Source organism: Balaenoptera physalus (assembly GCF_965194825.1).
Source record: "Balaenoptera physalus genome assembly, chromosome: 2".
NCBI classification, from domain to species: Eukaryota; Metazoa; Chordata; class Mammalia; order Artiodactyla; family Balaenopteridae; genus Balaenoptera; species Balaenoptera physalus.
This window is the reverse complement of record NC_138883.1, coordinates 49,789,489-49,809,898: the sequence shown is the minus strand read 5'-3', so window position 1 is coordinate 49,809,898 and position 20,410 is coordinate 49,789,489. Positions and strand designations below refer to the sequence as shown.

Genomic DNA, 20,410 nt, shown 5'->3' with positions numbered 1-20,410 from the left:
CCAGTGAGGTGGCACTAGCCCCAGAACCTGGTTTCACCAACTGGTCAGTAGGCACCAGCCCCTGGATCCCCTGAGTCCCGGCCCCACCTGCCAGTGGGCAGACATCAGCCCTAGGACCACCACAGCCCTGCAGCCTGGCTTGTCAGGACCCAACCCACCCACTAGTAGGATGGCACCAGCCCCAGGACCCCCTGGGCCCTGGCACCATCCACCAGCAGGCCAAAACCAGATCTGGGACACCTTAAGCCAATTTAGGCAGCCAACCTGGGATCCAGTCCCACCAACCAGTGGTCCAACACAAGCTCTGAGACTGCCAGGACCATGCCGACAGCTGTATCTGGAACCAGCCCCACCCATCTGAGGGCCAATACCAGCTCCAGGATCCCACAGGGTCCTATAGCCAGGGACCCTGGGACATGGCTCTGCCCAACAGAAAACCAAGTATAAAGCTATTAGGAAGGTTGAAAGACAAAAGTAATAAAATCATCTATATCCACAATAAGAAGTTAAGGGATACACAAACCAAAAAAGAAATAAAACATGACAAAACCGGTAAATGTGGGGGGGTGGTAAAAATGCAGGGTTGTTAAAATGCATTTGAACTTAAGAGACCACCAACTTAACCATATATATACACAAACATATATATGGCTATATATAAACCTCATGGTAACCACAAACCAAAAATCTATAATAAATACACAAAAAAGAAAAAGAACCCAAATATAACACTAAAAATAGTCATCAAATGACATGAGAAGAGAACAAAAGGAACTACAAACAACCCCCAAACAATTAAGAAATGTCAATAAGTACACATCTATAAATGTAAATGGACTAAACACTCCAACCAAAAGACACAGAGTAGCTGAATGGATACAAAAAAAAAAAAAAAGACCCATATATATGCTGCCTACAAGAGACTCACTTCAGATCCAAACACACACAAAGACTGATAATGACAGGATGGAAGAAGGTATTCCATGCAAATGGAAATGAAAAGAAAACAGGGATAGCAATATTTATACCAAACAGACTTTAAAACAAAGATTGTAACAGGAGACAATGAAGAACATTCATATGATTAAGGGAGCAATCTAAGAAAAAGACATAACAATTGTATATATATGTATACACCCAACATAGGAGGACCTAAACACATAAAGCAAATATTAAAAGATGTAAAGAGAGAAATTCACAGAAACACAACAATACTAGGGGACTTTAACATCCCACTTAACATCAATGAACAGATCACCCAAACAGAATATCAATAAGGAAACACTGGTCTTAAACAACACATTAGACCAGATGGACTTAATATATATAGGACATTCCACACAAAAGGAGAATACACATTCTTTTTTCAACTGCACAGGGAACATTCTCCAGGATATAGAGCACACGCTAGGCCACAAAACAAATCTCAGTAACTTTAAGCCAACTGAAATCATGTCAAGCATCTTTTCCAACCACAACCCTTTGAGACTAAAAATCAACTACAATGAAAAAATAGCAAAAAACACAAACAAGTGGAGGCTAAACTATGCTAATAAACAACCCAATGAATCCCTGAAGAAATAAAGAAGAAATTAAAAAAATACCTGGAGACAAATGAAAATGAAAACACAAGAATCCACTATCTACACACTGCAGCAAAAGCAGTTCTGAGATGGGAGTTTATAACAGAAGAGATTAGCTCAAGATGGCAGAGTAGAAGGATGTGAGCTCACCCCCTTCTTACAAAAACACCAAAATAACAACTGCTGAAAAACCATTGACAAAAAAACGCTGGAACCTACCAAAAAAGATACCCTACAACCAAAGACAAAGAAAAAGCCACAACAAGACAGTATGAGGGGCGCAATCACGATAAAATCAAATCCCATACCCACTGGCTGGGCAACCCAAAAACTGGAAAACAATTATACCACAGAAGTTATCCCACAGAAGTGAAAGTTCTGAGCCTCATGTCAGCCTTCCCAGCCTGGTGGTCTGGCAACAGGAAGAGGAGTCCCCAGAGAATCTGGCTTTGAAGGCCAGTGGGGTTTGATCACAGGACTTCCACAGGACTGGGGGAAACAGAAGCTCTACTCTTGGAGAGCAAACAAAAAGTCTCGTGCTCACCAGGACCCAGGGGAAAAAAGCAGTGACCCCATATGAGACAGGGCCAGACCTACCTGCCTAGTACTGGAGGATCTCCCGTGGAGGTGGGGGGTGCCTGTGGTTCATGGCAGGGACAAAGACACTGGCAGCAGCAGATCTGGGGAGTATGCATTGGTGTGAGCCCTCCCGGAGGTTGCCATTAGCCCTACCCTACAGCCTGCAGGCTCCAGTGCTGGGGTTGCCTCAGGCCAAACAACCAACAGGGCAGGAACACAGCCCCACCCATCAGCAGACAAATGGCTGAAAAGTCTCCCGGAGCACAGCCCTGCCCACCAGAGGGACAAGACCCAGCTCCACCCACCACTGGGCAGGAACCAGCCCCTCCCACCAGGAAGCCTGCACAAGCCTCTTAGACAGCCTCATCCATCAGAAGGCAGACAGCAGAAGCAAGAACTACCATCCTGCAACCTGCAGAAAGGAAACAGCAATCACAGAAAGTTAGACAAAAGGAGACAGCAGAGGATTAGGTCCCAGATGATGGAACAAGATGAAACCCACAGAAGAACAATGTTTAACAAAGACCTAGAAAAACTGAAGAACAGCCAAGCAAACATGGAAAAGCTCACAGGTAAAGGCAAACATACAGTAAAGCTAGAAAATCATTCACATACAAATATATCAAAACCAGCAATTGTGAGAAAAGGAGAACACAAATGCAGGATATTGGAAATACATTTGAAATTAAAAGACCAGCAACTTAAAACAATCTTGTTTATATACAGACTGCTATATCAAAACCTCATAGTAACCACAAACCGAAAATCTACAATAAATACACACACAAAAAAGAAAAAGGAATCCAAACACAACACTAAAGTTAGTCATCAAATCACAAGAGAAGAGAACGAAAGAGGAAGGGAAGGAAGTTTATAGCAATACAAAACTACCTCAAGAAACAAGAAAAATCTCACATAAACAATCTAACCTTATGCCTAAAGGAACTAGAAAAAAAGAACAAAACCCAAAGTTACTAAGAGGAAAGAAATCATAAAGGACAGAGAAGAGATAAATGAAATAGAGACTAAAAAAGCAATAGGAAAGATCAATGAAACTAAGAGCTGGTTCTTTGAAAAGATAAGAAAAATTGATAAATCTTTAGCCAGATTCATCAAGAAAAAAAGAGAGAGGGCTAACATCAATAAAATCAGGAAAAAAAGGGAAAAGTTACAACAAATATCACAGAAATACAAGGGATCGTAAAAGATTAATATGGATAATTACACATCAATAAAATGGACAGCCTAGAAGAAATGTACAAACTCCTAGAAATGCACGATCTCCCAAGATGGAACCAGGAAGAAATATTCAATAGAAGATACAAACCGACCAATTACTAGTAATGAAACTGAATCACTGATAAAAAATACTCCCAAAAAACAAAAGACCAGGACCAGACAGTTGCACAAGAGAACTCTACCAAACATTTACAGAAGAGTTAACACCTATCCTTCTCAAACTATTCCAAAAACTGAACAGGAAGGAATGATCATGAAATCATTCTACAATATCAGCATCACCCTGATACCAAAACCAAAGACACCACAAAAAAATTACAAGCCAATATCACTGATAAACATAGATGCAAAAATCCTCAACAAAATATAAAAATCAAATTCAACAATACATTAAAAGGATCATACATCATGACCAAGTGAGATTTATCCCAGGGATGCAAGGATGGTTCAATATCTGCAAATTAATCAATGTGACACACCACGTTAACAAGTTGAAGAATAAAAACCATATCATCATCTCAACAGATGCAGAAAGAACTATTGACAAAATTCCACAACAATTTATGATAAAAACTCAGCAAAGTGGGTATACAGAGAACATGTCTCAACACAATAAAAGCCATTTATGACAAACCCATGGCCAACATAATACTCAACAGTGAAGAATTGAAAGCCTTTCCACTAAATTCAGGAACAAGACAAGGATGCCCACTCTCCCTGCTTCTACTTAATACAATATTGGAAGTCCTAGCCACAGCAATCAGACAAGAAAAAGAAATAAAAGGTATCCAAATTGGAAGGGTAAAAGTAAAACTGTCACTATTCACAGATAAAATATTCTATATAGAGAACCCTAAAGTCTCTGCACAGAAACTATTAGAACAAATAAATGATCTCAGCAAGGCAGCAGGATACAAGATTAATATACAGAAATCTGTTGCGTTTCTATACACTAATAATGAAATATCAGAAAGAGAAAGTAAAGATAAAAACAATTCCATTTAAAACCTCATCCAAAAAAAACAAACACAGAAACAAAAAAACCTAGGAATAAACTTAACCAAGGAGATGAAAGACCTATATGCTGAAAACTACAAAACACTGATAAAGGAAACTGAAGAGGAGTCAAAGAAATGGAAAGATATTCCATGCTCTTAAACTGGAAGAATTAATATTGTTAAAATGGCCATACTACCCTAACCAGTCTATAGATTTAATGCAACCCCTATCAAAACACCCATGACATTTTTCACAGAATGAGAACAAATAATTTTACAATTTATATGGAACCACAAAAGACCCAGAGTTGCCAAAGCAATATTGAGAAAAAGAACAAAGCTGGAGGTATCAGTCTCCCAGGCTTCAGACTATACTTCAAAGCTACAGTAATCAAAACAGCATGGTGGGCTTCCCTGGTGGCTCAGTGGTTGAGAGTCTGCCTGCCAATGCAGGGGACACAGGTTCGAGCCCTGGTCTGGGAGGATCCCACATGTTGCAGAGCAACTGGGCCCGTGAGCCACGGCTACTGAGCCTGCGCATCTGGAGCCTGTGCTCCGCAGCAGGAGAGGCCGTGACAGTGAGAGGCCCGCACACCGCGATGAGGAGTGGCCCCCGCTTGCTGCAGCTAGAGTAAGCCCTCGCACAGAAACGAAGACCCAACACACCCAAAAATAAATAAATTTATAAAAAAAAAAAACAAAAAAACCCCAGCATGGTACTGGTGCAAAAAGAGACACACAGATAAACAGAACGGAATAGAAAGCCCAGAAATAAACTTACTCACCTACAGTCAATTAATCTATGACAAAGGAGGCAAGAATATACAATGGAGAAAAGACAGTCTCTTTCAACAAGCAGCATTGCGAAAGCTGGACAACTACATGTAAAACAATGAAATTAAAACATTCCTTCATACCATATAGAAAAATAAACTCAAAATGGCTTAAAGACCTAAATTTAAGACATAACACCATAAAACTCCTAGAAGATGACATAGGCAAAACATTCTTTGACGTAAATCGTAGCAATATTTTTTTAGATCAGTCCCCAAGGCAAAAAGAAAAGCAAAAACAAATAAATGGGACCGAATCAAACTTACAAGCTTTTGCACAGCAAAGGAAACCATAAACAAAATGAAAAGACAACTGATGGAATGGGAAAAAATATTTGCAAACAATGCAACCAACAAGGGGTTACTATCCAAAATATACAAACAGCTCACATAACTCAATGTTAAAAAAACAAATAACCCAATCAAAAAGTGAGCAGAAGACCTAAATAGACATTTCTCCAAAGAAGACATACAGATGGCACATGAAAAGATGCTCAATACCGCTAATTATTAGAGAAATGCAAATCAAAACTACAATGAGGGGGCTTCCCTGGTGGCGCAGTGGTTGAGAATCTGCCTGCTAATGCAGGGGATACGGGTTCGAGCCCTGGTCTGGGAAGATCCCACATGCCACGGAGCAGCTAGGCCCGTGAGCCACAACTACTGAGCCTGCGCGCCTGGAGCCTGTGCTCCGCAACAAGAGAGGCAACGATAGTGAGGGGCCCACGCACCGCGATTAAGAGTGGCCCCCGCTTGCCGCAACTAGAGAAAGCCCTCACAGAAACGAAGACCCAACACAGCCAAAAATAAATAAATAAATAAAAAAAAAAAAAAAAAAAAACTACAATGAGGCATCACCTCACACTGATCAGAATGGCCATCATCAAAGAGTCCACAAGTAATAAATGCCAGAGAGGGTGTGGAGAAAAGGGAACCCTCCTACACTGTTGGTGAGCATGTAAATTGGTGCAGCCACTATGGAAAACAGTATGAAGATTCCTTAAAAAACTAAAAATAGAGTTGCATATGATCCAGCAATTCCACTCCTGGGCATATATCTGGAAAAGAGGAAAACTCTAACTCGAAAAGATACATGCACCCCAATGTTCACAGCAGCACTATTTACAATAGTTGACATGGAAGCAACCTAAGTGCCCATCAACAGATTGGCTTAAGAAGATACGGTGTATATATGTGTGTGTATACATACATATATATATGTATACACACACATATATACACACACACATACACACACAATGGAATATTACTCAGCTCTACAAAAGAATGAAATATTGCCATTTGCAGCAACACATGGATGGCCCTAGAGAATATTATGCTTAGTGAAATAAGTCAAAGACAAATACTATATGATATCATTTATTCGTAGAATCTAAAAAATAATACAAATGAATCTATACACAAAACAGAAACAGACTCACAGACATAGAAAACAAACTTATGGTTACCAAAAGGGGAAGGGAGGGACAAATCAAGAGTACGGGATTAACGGATGCAAATTAGTACATATAAAATAGATAAACAACAAGGATTTACTGTATAGCACAGGGAATTATACCCAATATCTTGTAATAACCTATAGTGGAATACAATCTGCAAAAAATGAATTACTATGCTGTACACCTGAAACTAACACAATATTGTAAACCAACTAGACTTCAAAAAAAAATTAGAGAGGTATAATCCCTAAATCTAATATACATACAAAAACTGCCAAAAGCAGCTGGGCTAGAAGAACAGTAAAGAAAGAAGTGGAAGTAAGAACAGAGCACTGCTCAAAACCAAGTAGCTCAACACACTACCCTGGTAATTTTTCCTTTTCCCTACGCAACCCCCTACACCCCTCGCAACCACAGGAGACAATTTCAAATAACTGGCAGAGGAAAACCCCTAATTATTCAATAATGTATAATTAGGACAGCCCAACATCAATTCTATAAGAAAAATTAAAGAGGCAAAAAGGTACAAAGTTGATTAAAAAAGAACATTCAAAAAAATTTTGTCCCATGTACTTCCCTGGTGGCACAGTGGTTAAGAATCCACCTGCCAATCAATGCAGGGGACACGGGTTCGAGCCCTGGTCTGGGAAGATCCCACATGCCACGGAGCAATTAAGCCCGTGCGCCACAACTACTGAGCCTGCGCTCTAGAGCCCGTGAGCCACAACTACTGGACCCCGCGCGCCTAGAGCCCGTGCTCTGCAACAAGAGAAGCCACCACAATGAGAAGCCCGCACACCACAACGAAGAATAGCCCCCGCTCGCCGCAACTAGAGAAAGCCCGCACGCAGCAACAAAGACCCAATGCAGCCCAAAATAAATAAATAAATAAATAAATTTTAAAAAAAAAAGTCCCAAAGCAGAGAGAAAAATGAAATTAAATATTCTGCCACTGCCATAAATTAAAAGAGAAAAAAGAATGAAGCAATCAACTCTCTGAAGGAAGACCACAAAGAAGCAAAGCAAGAACCCCCAAAACAGACGCAAAGACAATAGAGAAAATAGATGTGCTTAGGAAAGCAATAAAGATGAAGATAAAAACTGGAAGAACAAACATGCAGTGTTTGTTACAGTGGAGAAACCTGGCAAATCTTAACCAAGTGCTAAAGGTTAACATCACCAATAATGTCATATAGAGATCATGTATCTCCTTTATATATAATGAAGACACTTCACCTCCGTGGTATTCTTTTCATAAACCAATAAGCCCAGTCTAATCATGAGAAAAACATCAGACAAAATCCAAACTGAGGAACAGTCTACAAAATATCTGACAAGTATTCCTCAAAACTGTCAAGGTCATGAAGAACAAGAAAAGACTAAGAAATTGTCATACACCAAAGAACACTAAGGAAATATGACAACTAAATGCAATGTGGTACTCTGCACTGGATCCTGTAACAGAAAATGAGTATTAAGGAAAAAGCTGGTGAAATCCAAATAAAGCTTGGTATTTAATTTTTTAAAAATCCTTGAGTTCATAAAGACACTAAAAAAATAAACCTCATTGGTTACCTCTGGAGGTGGTTAGGGTATCAACTGATTATTCTGAAAAATAGTAAGTAAAGGAAAAGATCTAGCATTTATCCTGTCTTATATGAATAGCCAAAATATTGATAAACGAAACCAAATAACTGATAAAGGAAAGTTCTTCATTACAGAGCTCTTCATGACAGAATTCCAACTAATAAAGAAACGACAGTTTTGAGGAATACTTGTCACTATTTGCAACAGCTAACGAAATATTGGATCTAGCCAATAATGATTAATGGCTTCCAAATCAATAGGTGAAAAGCTGATGGACAACATCATGATGATGAATTGGTATGACATCTGATCCCATGATCAATTTTAATATCACAAAAAGAGAAATCAGTCATTATGTGTGTCTGGAACTGATGCAATAGAATGTACACAACGCCACCTATGAAGCACTCTGGCAGAACGGAAAATGCAAGAAAGAAAACAAAATCACTCTTGCTCAGTACCCTTTGGGAAGAAAGGCATACATTTCTAAAACATATGGTGACTATAAAACAAAACAAAGCTAACAAGCCTTTTGGTGAAACTGACTTTGGCTTCTGTCACCTGCAAACGAACGTTTATTTAGTAAGTGTAGCTTAAGCAACTTCAGTACTTAAAGAGAAAATATTTAAAGAGAAAAGAAATAAGCCAATGTACTAAAGACATACATAGCAAATAACTAAAATCATGCTGTTCAAGCATGCAGTGGCTTTATACTTTCTCATACTTCCATCACTAAAAATGTTGTAGTACTAGCCACAACCAAGGATAGCAATTTTTAAAAAGAATTATAGTCAATTCAATGTATTCAAATTGAGTTATTGATAAGACCCATAACATTTTGGCCCGACAGAGGTCCCCCTGGAAACACACAGATTTCTAAATGCAGCATTAAAAACAAAAAGCTATTACAGTAATTTAAAACTGTACAGGCTTAGAGAGTTTGTGACAATTTCATTCATCTGCTTAGAAAATCCAAATTTCCATATACTGAACTTGCCGAAATCTAGAAACACATGTACTGTTACATGTAAACAATAGTAGGTACCAAACAGCAGATTTTAAGCCATGATAAACTTGAAATTCACATTTAGAGGAAACACAAAGACCTCTCTGTAAAACCTCTGTGTCCAGGAACTAAACCTTGACAAGTTATTGATAAGGGAGCCATGAAGTCCACAAAGTCCCAAATAGGTTCATCAGCTTTACCAATGCCGTGTGAAACCATGATTCCTAACCTTTTTAGAGCTGTCTATAAACAGTTTATTTAGTTTCAATGACAAACCACCCCCTCACTTTCTGAAGTTGCCATGTGCACTAAATTCTTTTCAAACTATTATTTGGATAATTCTATAAAACTATTGAGAGATGAATGTATTGTACAAAAAGACTGGAAACCACCAATCTAAAACATAAAATATTATCAGTAATAAAATAAGTCTAGCAGACTTAAAAAAAAAAAGCTATATCAAGCTCTAACACACAAGACCTCCACTCTTAAGTTCAGTTAGAAAGCTGAAACTTCAATAACCAAACATGCCAAATCTGGAAAAAGCATACAAGAGCATATGATACCTTACAAAAAACATGAGCACTAACAATTATGAATGTCTACTCTGTCCCTGGCCCTTTCCATATGTACTATTTCATACTCAGTCAGCGCTATGAGGTAGTGGTATCATTACCAATTTACAGATGGGGAAACAAAGGTTCAAGTAAGTTATTTTACCGAAGGCCACACAGATGATATAAGGTCAAATGACAAATTTATTACCAACCACGTAATCTTACCCCAAAAGATCAACTGTAATTCTTCAAAGAAAATATGACTGCCACTAATAAAAGAAAATGCAATCTATAATTCTGAACTTGTTTCTGAGCTACAAGGAAAAAAACAGTTTTCCATAATTTCAATTATTAGTCCCAAAAAAGAATGAGTGGCATTCATAATCTTCAAAATAACTTCCATTTGCAGGAATTAATAGCACAAGCACCTTCCACTTACATAAAATAAACTAAAATATTAATAAGGTACATACATGATTTCCCAAAGACACAGATAAAGTATTACTTTGTCTCTCCACCAAGCTTTCACATTAGATATGCCTCTAAAGAACTTACTGCCATACAAAATTGGCAGATTTCTACGAGATCTGCCCTTAGAGACAAGCTCAAAAATTCTAGTTTCCTAATGTTGAAGTGGCTACAAAGAATAAAATAGAATATGGAACTCTAATGAAGGTTACAAGCTCCAGGGTAATACTAAACATTACAGCCCATGTTATAATCAAGACGCTGATAAAAAGATATAAGGATTAAACTAAGCCAACTGCCTTTTTTCCTCCTCTCCAAAATAACTACAAATAAAGTTGTGCTCCTAAGGATTATTAACACTTCCTCAAAAGAAGATTCTGGTTAACTAATACTTATGCATTTCCTGGAGTAAACACAACTCCAGTATTTTTTTTTTTGGTAAAGCCTGGAACTTTTTAATTTGATCTTTATTACTTGATTTCTTTAGCTGTCTTTAACAATAAAAGTTAAAAGTTTGTTACTTAAAATTGCATAGAACTAAATTATTTAGGCGCAGAACAAAGGAATTCAATCTGCCTTTAGTATTCCAACTAAAGACTTCCTGTTAACAGCAGAATTCCTTCCTCTGGCACATACAGTAACTGCCTGTAGGCCAAAATGTTAAAGGTCAAATTTCACAGCTAAATGTAGAACTGTGCTAGGCCCTAAAACCCTTTAAGATATTATACAACTTGTTTTTTTGTACTTCTGCTAAATACAGTACGATGAAATTAACCCCTGAGATAAGACGTTTCCTAAAAGTCTAAGTAATAACTAATTGGCAGGAATTACTACTGTCAAGTCACTACAAAACTATTTTCTTTCACACCTTTTTTATGCTTATTACATTAGTAACAGCAATCAAAATTTAAACCTTGTGAAAATAAATCTGTCTATAGCACATCCTTACTCTCCCACAAACTTACTTTCTCCTTTCCATTCATTCAAATTCCCTGAACTCTCTCCAGCATAAATCTGGAAAATATAAGAAGTTACAAGTCTTTTCAAGGTGAATTCAAGAAACTTCCAGCTATTGTCTCATATTCAGATTTTTTTCCTTCTGGAAGAGACAGCTGTTAGGCTTTTCTGTTTGGTTAATAATTGGTTGTTAATCCTTCCCTGCCACTTAAGAGACCCCTGCAAAGAAGTTCTGTTTTTTTCTGAAAGGTAAAACATTAATCTTATTGCCCTGATATAAATTAATGTTAAGTGAAATTTCTCAAGCATGTATCACTGTCGTAATAAGTGCAGATCTTTTTTTAAATGACATTCTTTAATTTGAAAAAGTATCCAATTAACTTGTATTTTATTTCTAAAATATGATTGGGGAAAGCTGTTTTAAAGTCTGTCATAAAAATTACAAAAACTATATCAAATTGCATAAAAAGGGTCCTAAGAGAGGATCAGTAGAAATTTAGTTTTTACAGTATTTCCTCAAAGATATTTTGTGAATCAGAATTTTAAAATAAGATTTTTAACTTGGTATCATTAATTCTTCATACTTCAGGCATAAAAGTGTCATGAGCTATCAGTGATGTCTGCAACATAAATATACATGGGAAACGTTAAGTACGAAGAACAGCAATCTGTATTAACGAAAAACAGATTGTTATAAGCTATTATTCCCGCTACCCCTTGGCTACCAAAAATGTCTTAAGACTCCAGACTTGAAATCTGTGGATCCATTCACTTATTCAACCATTTATTTTTAGAGCACCTCTTATACAGTCAGGTGCTTTGCTAATCCTATCTGACTCTTCTCTTTCCCTTATCCCTCAATACCCACTAGTGGCCAAGGCCCATCAATGCAGATGTGTCTCACTTCGCCCCTTTCCAAATGTCCCCAGCCTAGGTCACATCCTCATTAACATTTAAAATATTAACCATAAGACATGCACCAAATGGAAAACTATGGAGCTTTGAAACTACATATAAATAGTGTTTAACATTAAGAAACTCATTAAAGTAAAAAAGCAAGGATATGAAACTGTACAGAGTGTAATCACGATAATGTTAAAAAAAATGTCATGGAAAAAGATGAAGGAAATAACTAAATACAAAGAATCTCTGGCATAATGAGTGCTTTACCTTTACTTTTCTGCATTTTGCAAATTTCCTATAATAAGCAGGTATTACTCTAAAAAATATATTAGAATGAATTTATTTTTAAAACTTACTATTTTGATTGGATAACAAATCATTTCTGAGGTTTAAAACTACACGATATCAGAAATAGCCAAAATAAACACTGAAGTATGCAAGTGTCTAATCCTTTAACCTCGAATTTCTTTAAAAACAAAAACGGCACTCACCTATTTTCATTACAGTATTTCTATATGCCTAGAAAACCTCTCCTCTTCAATATCCCAGTGAGACTTGAATGTCAGCTTTCACAAAATAAGCTGCTCTTGCCAACTGTTCCATACTATTCTTCAATTTTCAAAACTTCAGTGATTTACCTTCTCCCAAAACCATAATTAAGTCTCATTTTTCCTCCAAAAGCATCATAGATTTGCATTACCACTGGTACCTGAGGTTCTCTTTTCTCTAGCAATCTACCCTGAGTACAGCTAGTAAACTAATCTTTGAACACTGCTTTCATAAAATGAAAATCTTGTCCTTTTGAAATCTGCAATGGCTTCTGCTTGACTCAAGTTTAAATCCTACAGCCTGTTGTTGCATCACTAATCTCCACTCCATCTTACAACTTATTTCTTCAAACTAGACAGAATTACACAGTTACTTGGATTTACATGTCTGCTGTTTTCACTGATTATTTCACCTAAAATGTCCTTCCTATATCCCGGGTCAATCTACAGTCCAAGCACAAAGAAAAATAGTTCAGGTCCCACCTCTTCCATGAACCATTCTCTAAGTATTCTAGCCTACCCTGATCTCTCTCTCTTCTGGCTCCCTAATGCACTCAGTCGGTACCACATAGTATAACAACTAACTGTTCTGTCATCATTTTTCATATATTGGTTTTGTTCTCCCAAATAAGGTACCAGAAGTCAGATACCAAAAGGGAAAATGATAGACACATAAATCATAAATGATTAATACTAAGTGAATGAAATGTTTTCTACACTCAAAACGCTCATACACCAAACTGTTTTTAAGTCACTTTATTTGAAGTTTCATGGGCTAAAAAAGTAAATGTCTCATGTATTTTTTATTTTTATCCTGCCAAAATTTAAAGCCTACAAGTTACTAGGAAAAAAACCAATCAGATTAAAAAGTTTAATTTTCAGCTTGCTTCAGTTTACCTAGTGTAATCTAGTACTTTAGGAATAAAGTAGAACTGTGCATTTCTCCTATCTCTTCTGCTCCCTGTCAGGAAAATTATCCCAAAGTCAGGAAATATAGAGAGCAGACTTTTGAAAATTATATGGCAAATATTTTTGCCCATTGCAAAAAGCACAACAACAAAAAGACACACTTAACACACAATCATTTGACAATAAGTCTTTTTAACCTAGGGAAATAATTCTTTAACTACAAAAACAGTTCTGTTAAAAAAGAAACAGTGCAAGTGCTAGCTAAGTAATGATGCAGTTGCCCGTGGTATCACCTACCATGCCCAATTCTTATTTGCCTTTCTTTTCCCAGGTTTAAGTCCAGTTTCTCTGAATCCCTAACCGTCCCATTCTACCAAACCTAAACATAGATTCAATCCAACTACAGACATTAAAATCTCTAAGTTTTCAAGGTTCATACTGTTAACAGTCTAGATAGCCTTCAGATACGTATCAAGTTTTTATAAAACAAGTTAATTAGGTGAGTTAATGGACACAAAATTCTTTCCCTCAATGTAGGTTAATAATTATTTGCAAGCAGGCTTAGCAAGACTGGCAAAATGGAGTAGTAGTTCTCTAGGAGTATCTGTTAGCTTCCCAAGAAAATCTAGAAAAAGAACATCTTTTTAATGAAGTGTTAATAAACCTAAATACAAACTAATTTTAAGTTACCTGAAGCATGCCTCCCCTGATTCTGTGGCATTCTTTGGAAGAGATCATGGTTGTATTCATAATATCTATAGTCTTCGTGTGCTCGATCTCCAAGTGGGCGCCTCCTCTGACCATCAAAATAATTATCTGAATAATAATATCGGGAACCAGAGTCTCCATTTTCAACAGCAAAATTAACTTCTGTTAAAAATGACTGAGAAGAGCCATATTCCCTAGGGACATCTGCTAGACTCCTGGCAAGGTAAGAAGGTGCAGATAATCTGTTGCTTTCTCTTCTCATTATTTCATGAGGTGTTCTTTGAATTGGAGTTCTAAGGAAACTATGGTTTCTTGAAACTATTCCATCTCCAGAAGCTGCAAAGGCATTAGAGCTTGAATCTGGAAGACAGATATCAGTTCGTCTTGGAATTGTTGGACCATGCCGGATAAATGAAGGCATAAGATCTATAATAGAACAAAGAGTAAAATGACCAGTAAGTAATACACTTTTCAAAAGTTGTTCATTTACATCTATCACCCCAAAATGAAAAATTTCAACGGACTTAAGAAAACACAATTTAAAATTTGGACTTAAGAAAACACAATTTAAAATTCTAGAAAAGTATTTGGGTTTGTTTGTTTATTTATGTATTTATGGCTGCGTTGGGTCTTCATTGCTGCGTGCAGGCTTTCTCTAGTTGCGGCAAGCGGGGGCTACTCTTGGTTGCGGTGCGCGGGCTTCTCACTGCAGTGGCTTCTCATTGCAGAACACGGGCTCTAGGCGCGTGGGCTTCAGTAGCTGTGGCACGCGGGCTCTAGAGCACAGGCTCAGTAGTTGTGACGCACAGGCTTAGTTGCTCTGAGGCATGTGGGATCTTCCCGGACCAGGGCTCGAACCCATGTCCCCTGCGTTGGCAGGTGGATTCTTAACCACTGCGCCACCAGGGAGGTCCCTGGGTATTTTTAAATTGAGGCTGATTGACGTCTTCCCACTCAAATGAATTTATAATTTGTATAAACATGTTATATGTAAGCTCTGCCAGAATCGGACGTATTGTGCATACTACCATACATAATATGATTAAATGTCGATAAGCTTAACTATGAAATACACATTAACGAAACACTCATGAATAAACGTGTAAGCAATCTAACAAATGGATACAAAGTTACCAGCATAACTTAACATTACAGTTTGTTTTGCTGATTTTACTTCATTTTCAAAATTCCCCAAGCCCTTCTTCAAACAAACACAATTTAAAAAATAAAACAGAACATAATGCTATTCCAAAACATGTAAAGGTGAACTCCTCTAAAAAGATTTTAATATTATTAACCTGGCCTTCCTACTCTTGGAATTATGTAGCAGTAGTACAGCAATCAAAACACGGAAAAACTAAAAATTTAGCTATGAAAATTAAAAAATGAAAAGATCTCATTTCTGGGACTACCCTGGTCGTCCAGTGGTTAAGACTCCGCCGTCCAATGCAGGGGGCATGGGTTCCATCCCTGGTCGGGGGACTAAAGTCCCACATGCCGCAGGGTGCGGCCAAAAATCTTTAAAAAAAAAAAAAAAGAATCTCATTTCAAAGAGACACACAAATGTTGACTCAGTTCAAAAAAAACGCCAAGTCTAAAACTATGGCTCCTTTAAGAACAATTATAACTCAAAACAGAAGATAACAGAACAACGGCTTTAAGGATACAGTACTTCTTAACACAGAACTTAAATAGCTTAGGTATTCCTGGTTAGAAAGCAAATACCTTTATAGCAAGAAGAAAACTGGATTTGGAGACCGTTTTATTAGTTCATTAAGTAAACAGTATCGGAGAGCACTCACATTAATATGCAACAAAAGCTAACTAGACAAAAATAAGTATCCAAATAAACAAGGCTCAACATTTGATGAAACTAAGAAAGTACTATATCAAAAGTTATTTGCTTAAAGGTGTGGCAAATGTATTTCGTGATTTCAAGTAATGTTCAATGAACTTTATTTGCAGCAAACTGCAAGCTATTTTAGCCAAAATCCTAAGAGGATGTGTAACCAAAAATCAAAATGTTAAAAAAGACTTAAAAATCAAGTTTCAGGTTACTGATGTACCCATCTGATCTCTTCTGTTCTGTAAAAAAGCACTGCAAATACAGGGATAAATCTGGAAAGTTGATGATGTGGTTATAATGGAAAAAACACGCTCTCCACACCTTTCTGTGTGATCTTGGGCAAATATTACTAGGAACCTCTACGAAAAGCTTTCCCAATTACAATATGAGGTAATGCTTAAGTCACAAAGTCACCAGCTTCCAAGAAGTAAACTTACACAAAGGGCCCAGCAGTATGAGCACCAAAAAATTAGCTCCTAAGCTCACAGATGTTCTGAACACACAAGCAAGAATTAAAAATTCAAAAGATTCCGCCGGAAAATCAGAGTCAAATACTTAAATTGAAAATAAGAAAAGCGCCAGTGTGGGGGGCGGGGGGGGGGGGGAGAAAAATGCAATCTATTAATTTTTTTTTAAAAACCAAATAAAAAAAAAACTTTTTCGTAATGTACCCTGAAATATGATAGAATTTATTTTGAGTACTTTCTTTTTTGGGTCTCTACGGTGCTTTATTTGAAGCAATTCTCACGAACACAGCCAAACATAATTTTGGCTCCTCCACCCTGAGATCTACTATGGATGAGGCTTTGGGTAGTGGCTACAATAACGACGGTCAGCTTTCACCTCCTTACGTCTGCATCCAACAGTTGACGGGCTAAGGAATTCTACCCAAGCGTTCGCACAGCTTCCAGCACGGGCGAGTGACACCCTCAATGTTTACAAACACAAGGCAAATCTCGACGTAACGAGAAGAGAAAAACGTGTGCCCCAGTGTAATCACTTTAATTCCTATAAAATCAGGGGATCAGCAATTTAAGTGTTTCCTAAAGAACCTTTTTCTTCCAGTAATCAAAACCAACGACACTGCCACAAGGGGACCGGGAAGTCTGTGGTTATTTGGGGGGAGAGGGGCGGAGGTGGACTAATCTAAGTTTCTTACTCTTTATCAGCTTTCAAACAACGAACACCAGACATAATAAAATTAAAAAACAAAAACAAAAAACAAAACAAAAACCAATATTCCACAGAGACCAAAAAGGAATGAGAACCCGCGGGGAGCGGCGTCCGGCACCCCGCCTGGGTCCCCGCAGCCCGTGGCAGCCCGTGGCTGCCCCGGCCAGGTGTGGGCGCGGCGCCCGACACTCACTCCGCAGCAGAGGCGACGTCTCCTTCTTCACGTACTTCCCCTGCACCTCGGCCGGCTTGGACACTTCGTTTTTGGTTTTTTTTCGGGACAGCATCCTTGTCCACGAGGCCCCAGGCCACACCAAGCAGCCGCCCTAGGGCTCCGCGCCGGGCGCCGGGCGTCCCCGCCGCCACCTCCGCCGGCGCCGCCGCCTCCTTCCCTCCCGAGCCGCCGCCGCCGCCGCCGCCTCTCCGCAGCCCGGGGTCGCCCACAGGGACTGCCGCATGTTCGGGGCGCTAAGCGCGCCGGCCACCGCTCAATCTCTTGTCAGCTCCTTCCCGGAAGTCTGCCCGCTCCGCGACGCTGCCCGAGAACTCAGAGAAGAGAGGCCAGGGACGCCCGCGCAGGGCCATGGTCCGCTGCGGGCCGCCTAATAACCGCTACGGCTGCCGCCGCCGCCGCCGCCGCCTACGTCCCGTAAACTTTCCCCGCGGCCGCTGGGAATTCTGGGAAACTCGACGCAGCGCGAGCGCCGGCGCCCCTCCCCCACCCCAGCTCCGGGGCGCGGCTCGGGCTGCCGGACGCCTGCTGAGCTGCTAGCTAACGGGCTGGCCTCGGTGTCTACAGGAGGGTTTGCGGCTTCCCTCACTACCCCTCGGCGAGAAGCAGGTCCCGCGGACACGAAGGACGAAACCCGCCAGAGTGAGCGCGGGAGGCCGTGGCACGCTCCTGCAAAGGAGCTTCCTGTACCCGCAGATTTTTCTCTCAGGACCTCGAGGGAGCCGGTGACGCCCCCAAGATGCGTTCCCGTCCCCGGCCACGAAAGAGGACGTCCCTCTTGGAGTTTTTTGGGCTGGTAAATTCAAGTCCGTGATAGCACAGAACGCCAATAGAGTTTAAGGAACACCACGCTTAGGCTAGTGCCGCACCAAAAAAAAAAAATCTAGATCCCTCTTTTTGTTGAAAACATTAGTCTGGCCAATACTAATTAAACAGTATGAATCTGTAGTCTCCCAAGTGCCGGGGAGTGTGCATCTTTCTGATAAAGGAAAAAACGGAGGAAGAGGCCAAAATGGAGTTTCTACGATCTCTGATGTAAGATAAATTTGATTATTAGCATAATTTATTTAATCACCCCTATCATTATTATACGAACTAACCACATATTTCTTCTTGGAGTTCTCAATGGAAAAAATCAATAAATAATCTACAATAGGCATAGAAAAGAGTTTTATTTGAGCCAAACTGGGAAGTATAAGCCCAGAAGACAGCTTCTCAGATAACTCTAAGGAAGTGCTGGGGGAAGCATAGTTTTCGGCGTAGGTTTGTGTCTAGTGGGAACAAAGAACATTCAACAAGTCAGGGATGCGTTCCTTCAAGGTTTCCAAAAAATGTATCAGTTTGGAATACAGCGAGTCAGTATGGCCTTAGCACCTGGGAAGGGCGTCTTATCATTGAAGCAGTAACAGCATTGGTGGCCCAGGAAGGGAGGCATTTAATTTTTGTTTTTAACACGGACATTCTTTAGTTTTGGTAAGTGAGCTCTTTTTTTTAATAATTAAAGCACATGTACAATGTGTGTTTGATAGGCCACAGGCTATTTTAGCTAACATAAAGTTAACTCGTGTAATCCAGAATGACTTCCTTATAGCTCAATATGTGAACATTTCTTTCTTAAATATTCCAGTATTAGATTTTTTGAGAATTTTGAGCACTAAAGGTCAAGACCTGGGATTTTTGAATCAAAAATAGACCCTACTTTCTTCTATATAACTTAGCAGAGGGGCAAAATGTACAGGATAACATTTGGAAAATAAGATGGGATCCACCCCCAAATGACCAAATTGAGACTTTGACAATGGAAAGTGCTTTCCCTGAGATAGGAAACATCCTACAAGAGATGTAAACAGTTAACAAAAGGCAAGGAATTTTCTACTTATACAAGGTTAGGAAGCTGTTCAAATTTTGTTTTGCCATGAACAAACAAATAAGACATTGTGTCTAGTGCCTGTCTCCATCTTTGCATACTGTTATGGTCCCTTGGTACAAATCTCTCACAATTCATTCAATAACCAACAAATATTTATTGATCACCCACTCTGCTAGGCACTGTTCTAGGTGCTTGGGATATAGCAATAAGCAAAGAATCCCTACTCTCATAGGGAAGAGAGACAATAAAGAAGAAAAATAAATAAAATGTACTGTGCTACATAGTGATAAGTGCTGAGGTGAAAATTAAACAGGAAAAAGAGGGTTTGTGATTTTAGTGTGACTAGCTCATGAGAAGGAGCCACTGGAGTTAAGTGACAAAGGAAATTGGCAATGCAGCTATCTGGAGGAAAATTATTCCAGGCAGAAAGAACAGCAAGGGCAAAGTCACTGCAAGTTACCATGTTCCTGGCAGTTTGAAGTAATGTAAGAACGTCTATGTAGCTGGAGCGGAGTAGTAGTGGGAAATGAAGTTAGAGAGGTAACAATGGCACCTAGGGCCTTGTAGGTAAGGAATTTCACTTTGAGCAGAGGAGTGACATGATCTAACTTAATGTTTTTAAATAGGATGGCTTTGGATGCTGTGTTGAAAATAGACTGAATGGGAGCAAGGGTAAAAGTAGGGAGATCAGTCAAAAGCTATTGCTGGCTTGGACCAGGCTAACAGCAGTGGAGATGATGAGAAGTGGTCAGACTTTGGATATATTTTAAAGTCAGAGCCAACAGGATTTGCTAACAGATTGAATACGGAGTGTGAGAGAGAGAGAAATCAAGGATCACTCCTGTGGGTGTGTAAATCTTAACAATAAAACAGAAATATTATGTATAAAATAAATAAGCTACAAGGATATATTGTACAACACAAGGAATATAGCCAATATTTGATAATAACTAT

The 20,410-nt window shown here is 39.0% G+C and overlaps 1 protein-coding gene across 2 annotated transcripts in view; it reads right to left on the bottom strand.

The window, feature by feature from the left end:
* Window positions 1-17,999, bottom strand: part of SAV1 (salvador family WW domain containing protein 1) — a 30,002-nt gene extending 12,003 nt beyond the window's left edge. Inside the window, exons 1-2 of one of the 2 annotated variants that reach the window (XM_082452202.1) lie at window positions 17,548-17,999; window positions 14,318-14,761 (exon numbers count right to left, since the gene is read on the bottom strand). In XM_082452202.1, the coding sequence (XP_082308328.1) occupies window positions 14,318-14,761; window positions 17,548-17,641 (538 nt within the window). In that variant the 5' untranslated portion in view covers window positions 17,642-17,999. The remainder of the gene's footprint in view (window positions 1-14,317; window positions 14,762-17,547) is intronic. The other variant, XM_082452201.1, reaches the window with a different exon arrangement.
* Window positions 18,000-20,410: the final 2,411 nt, after the last annotated feature.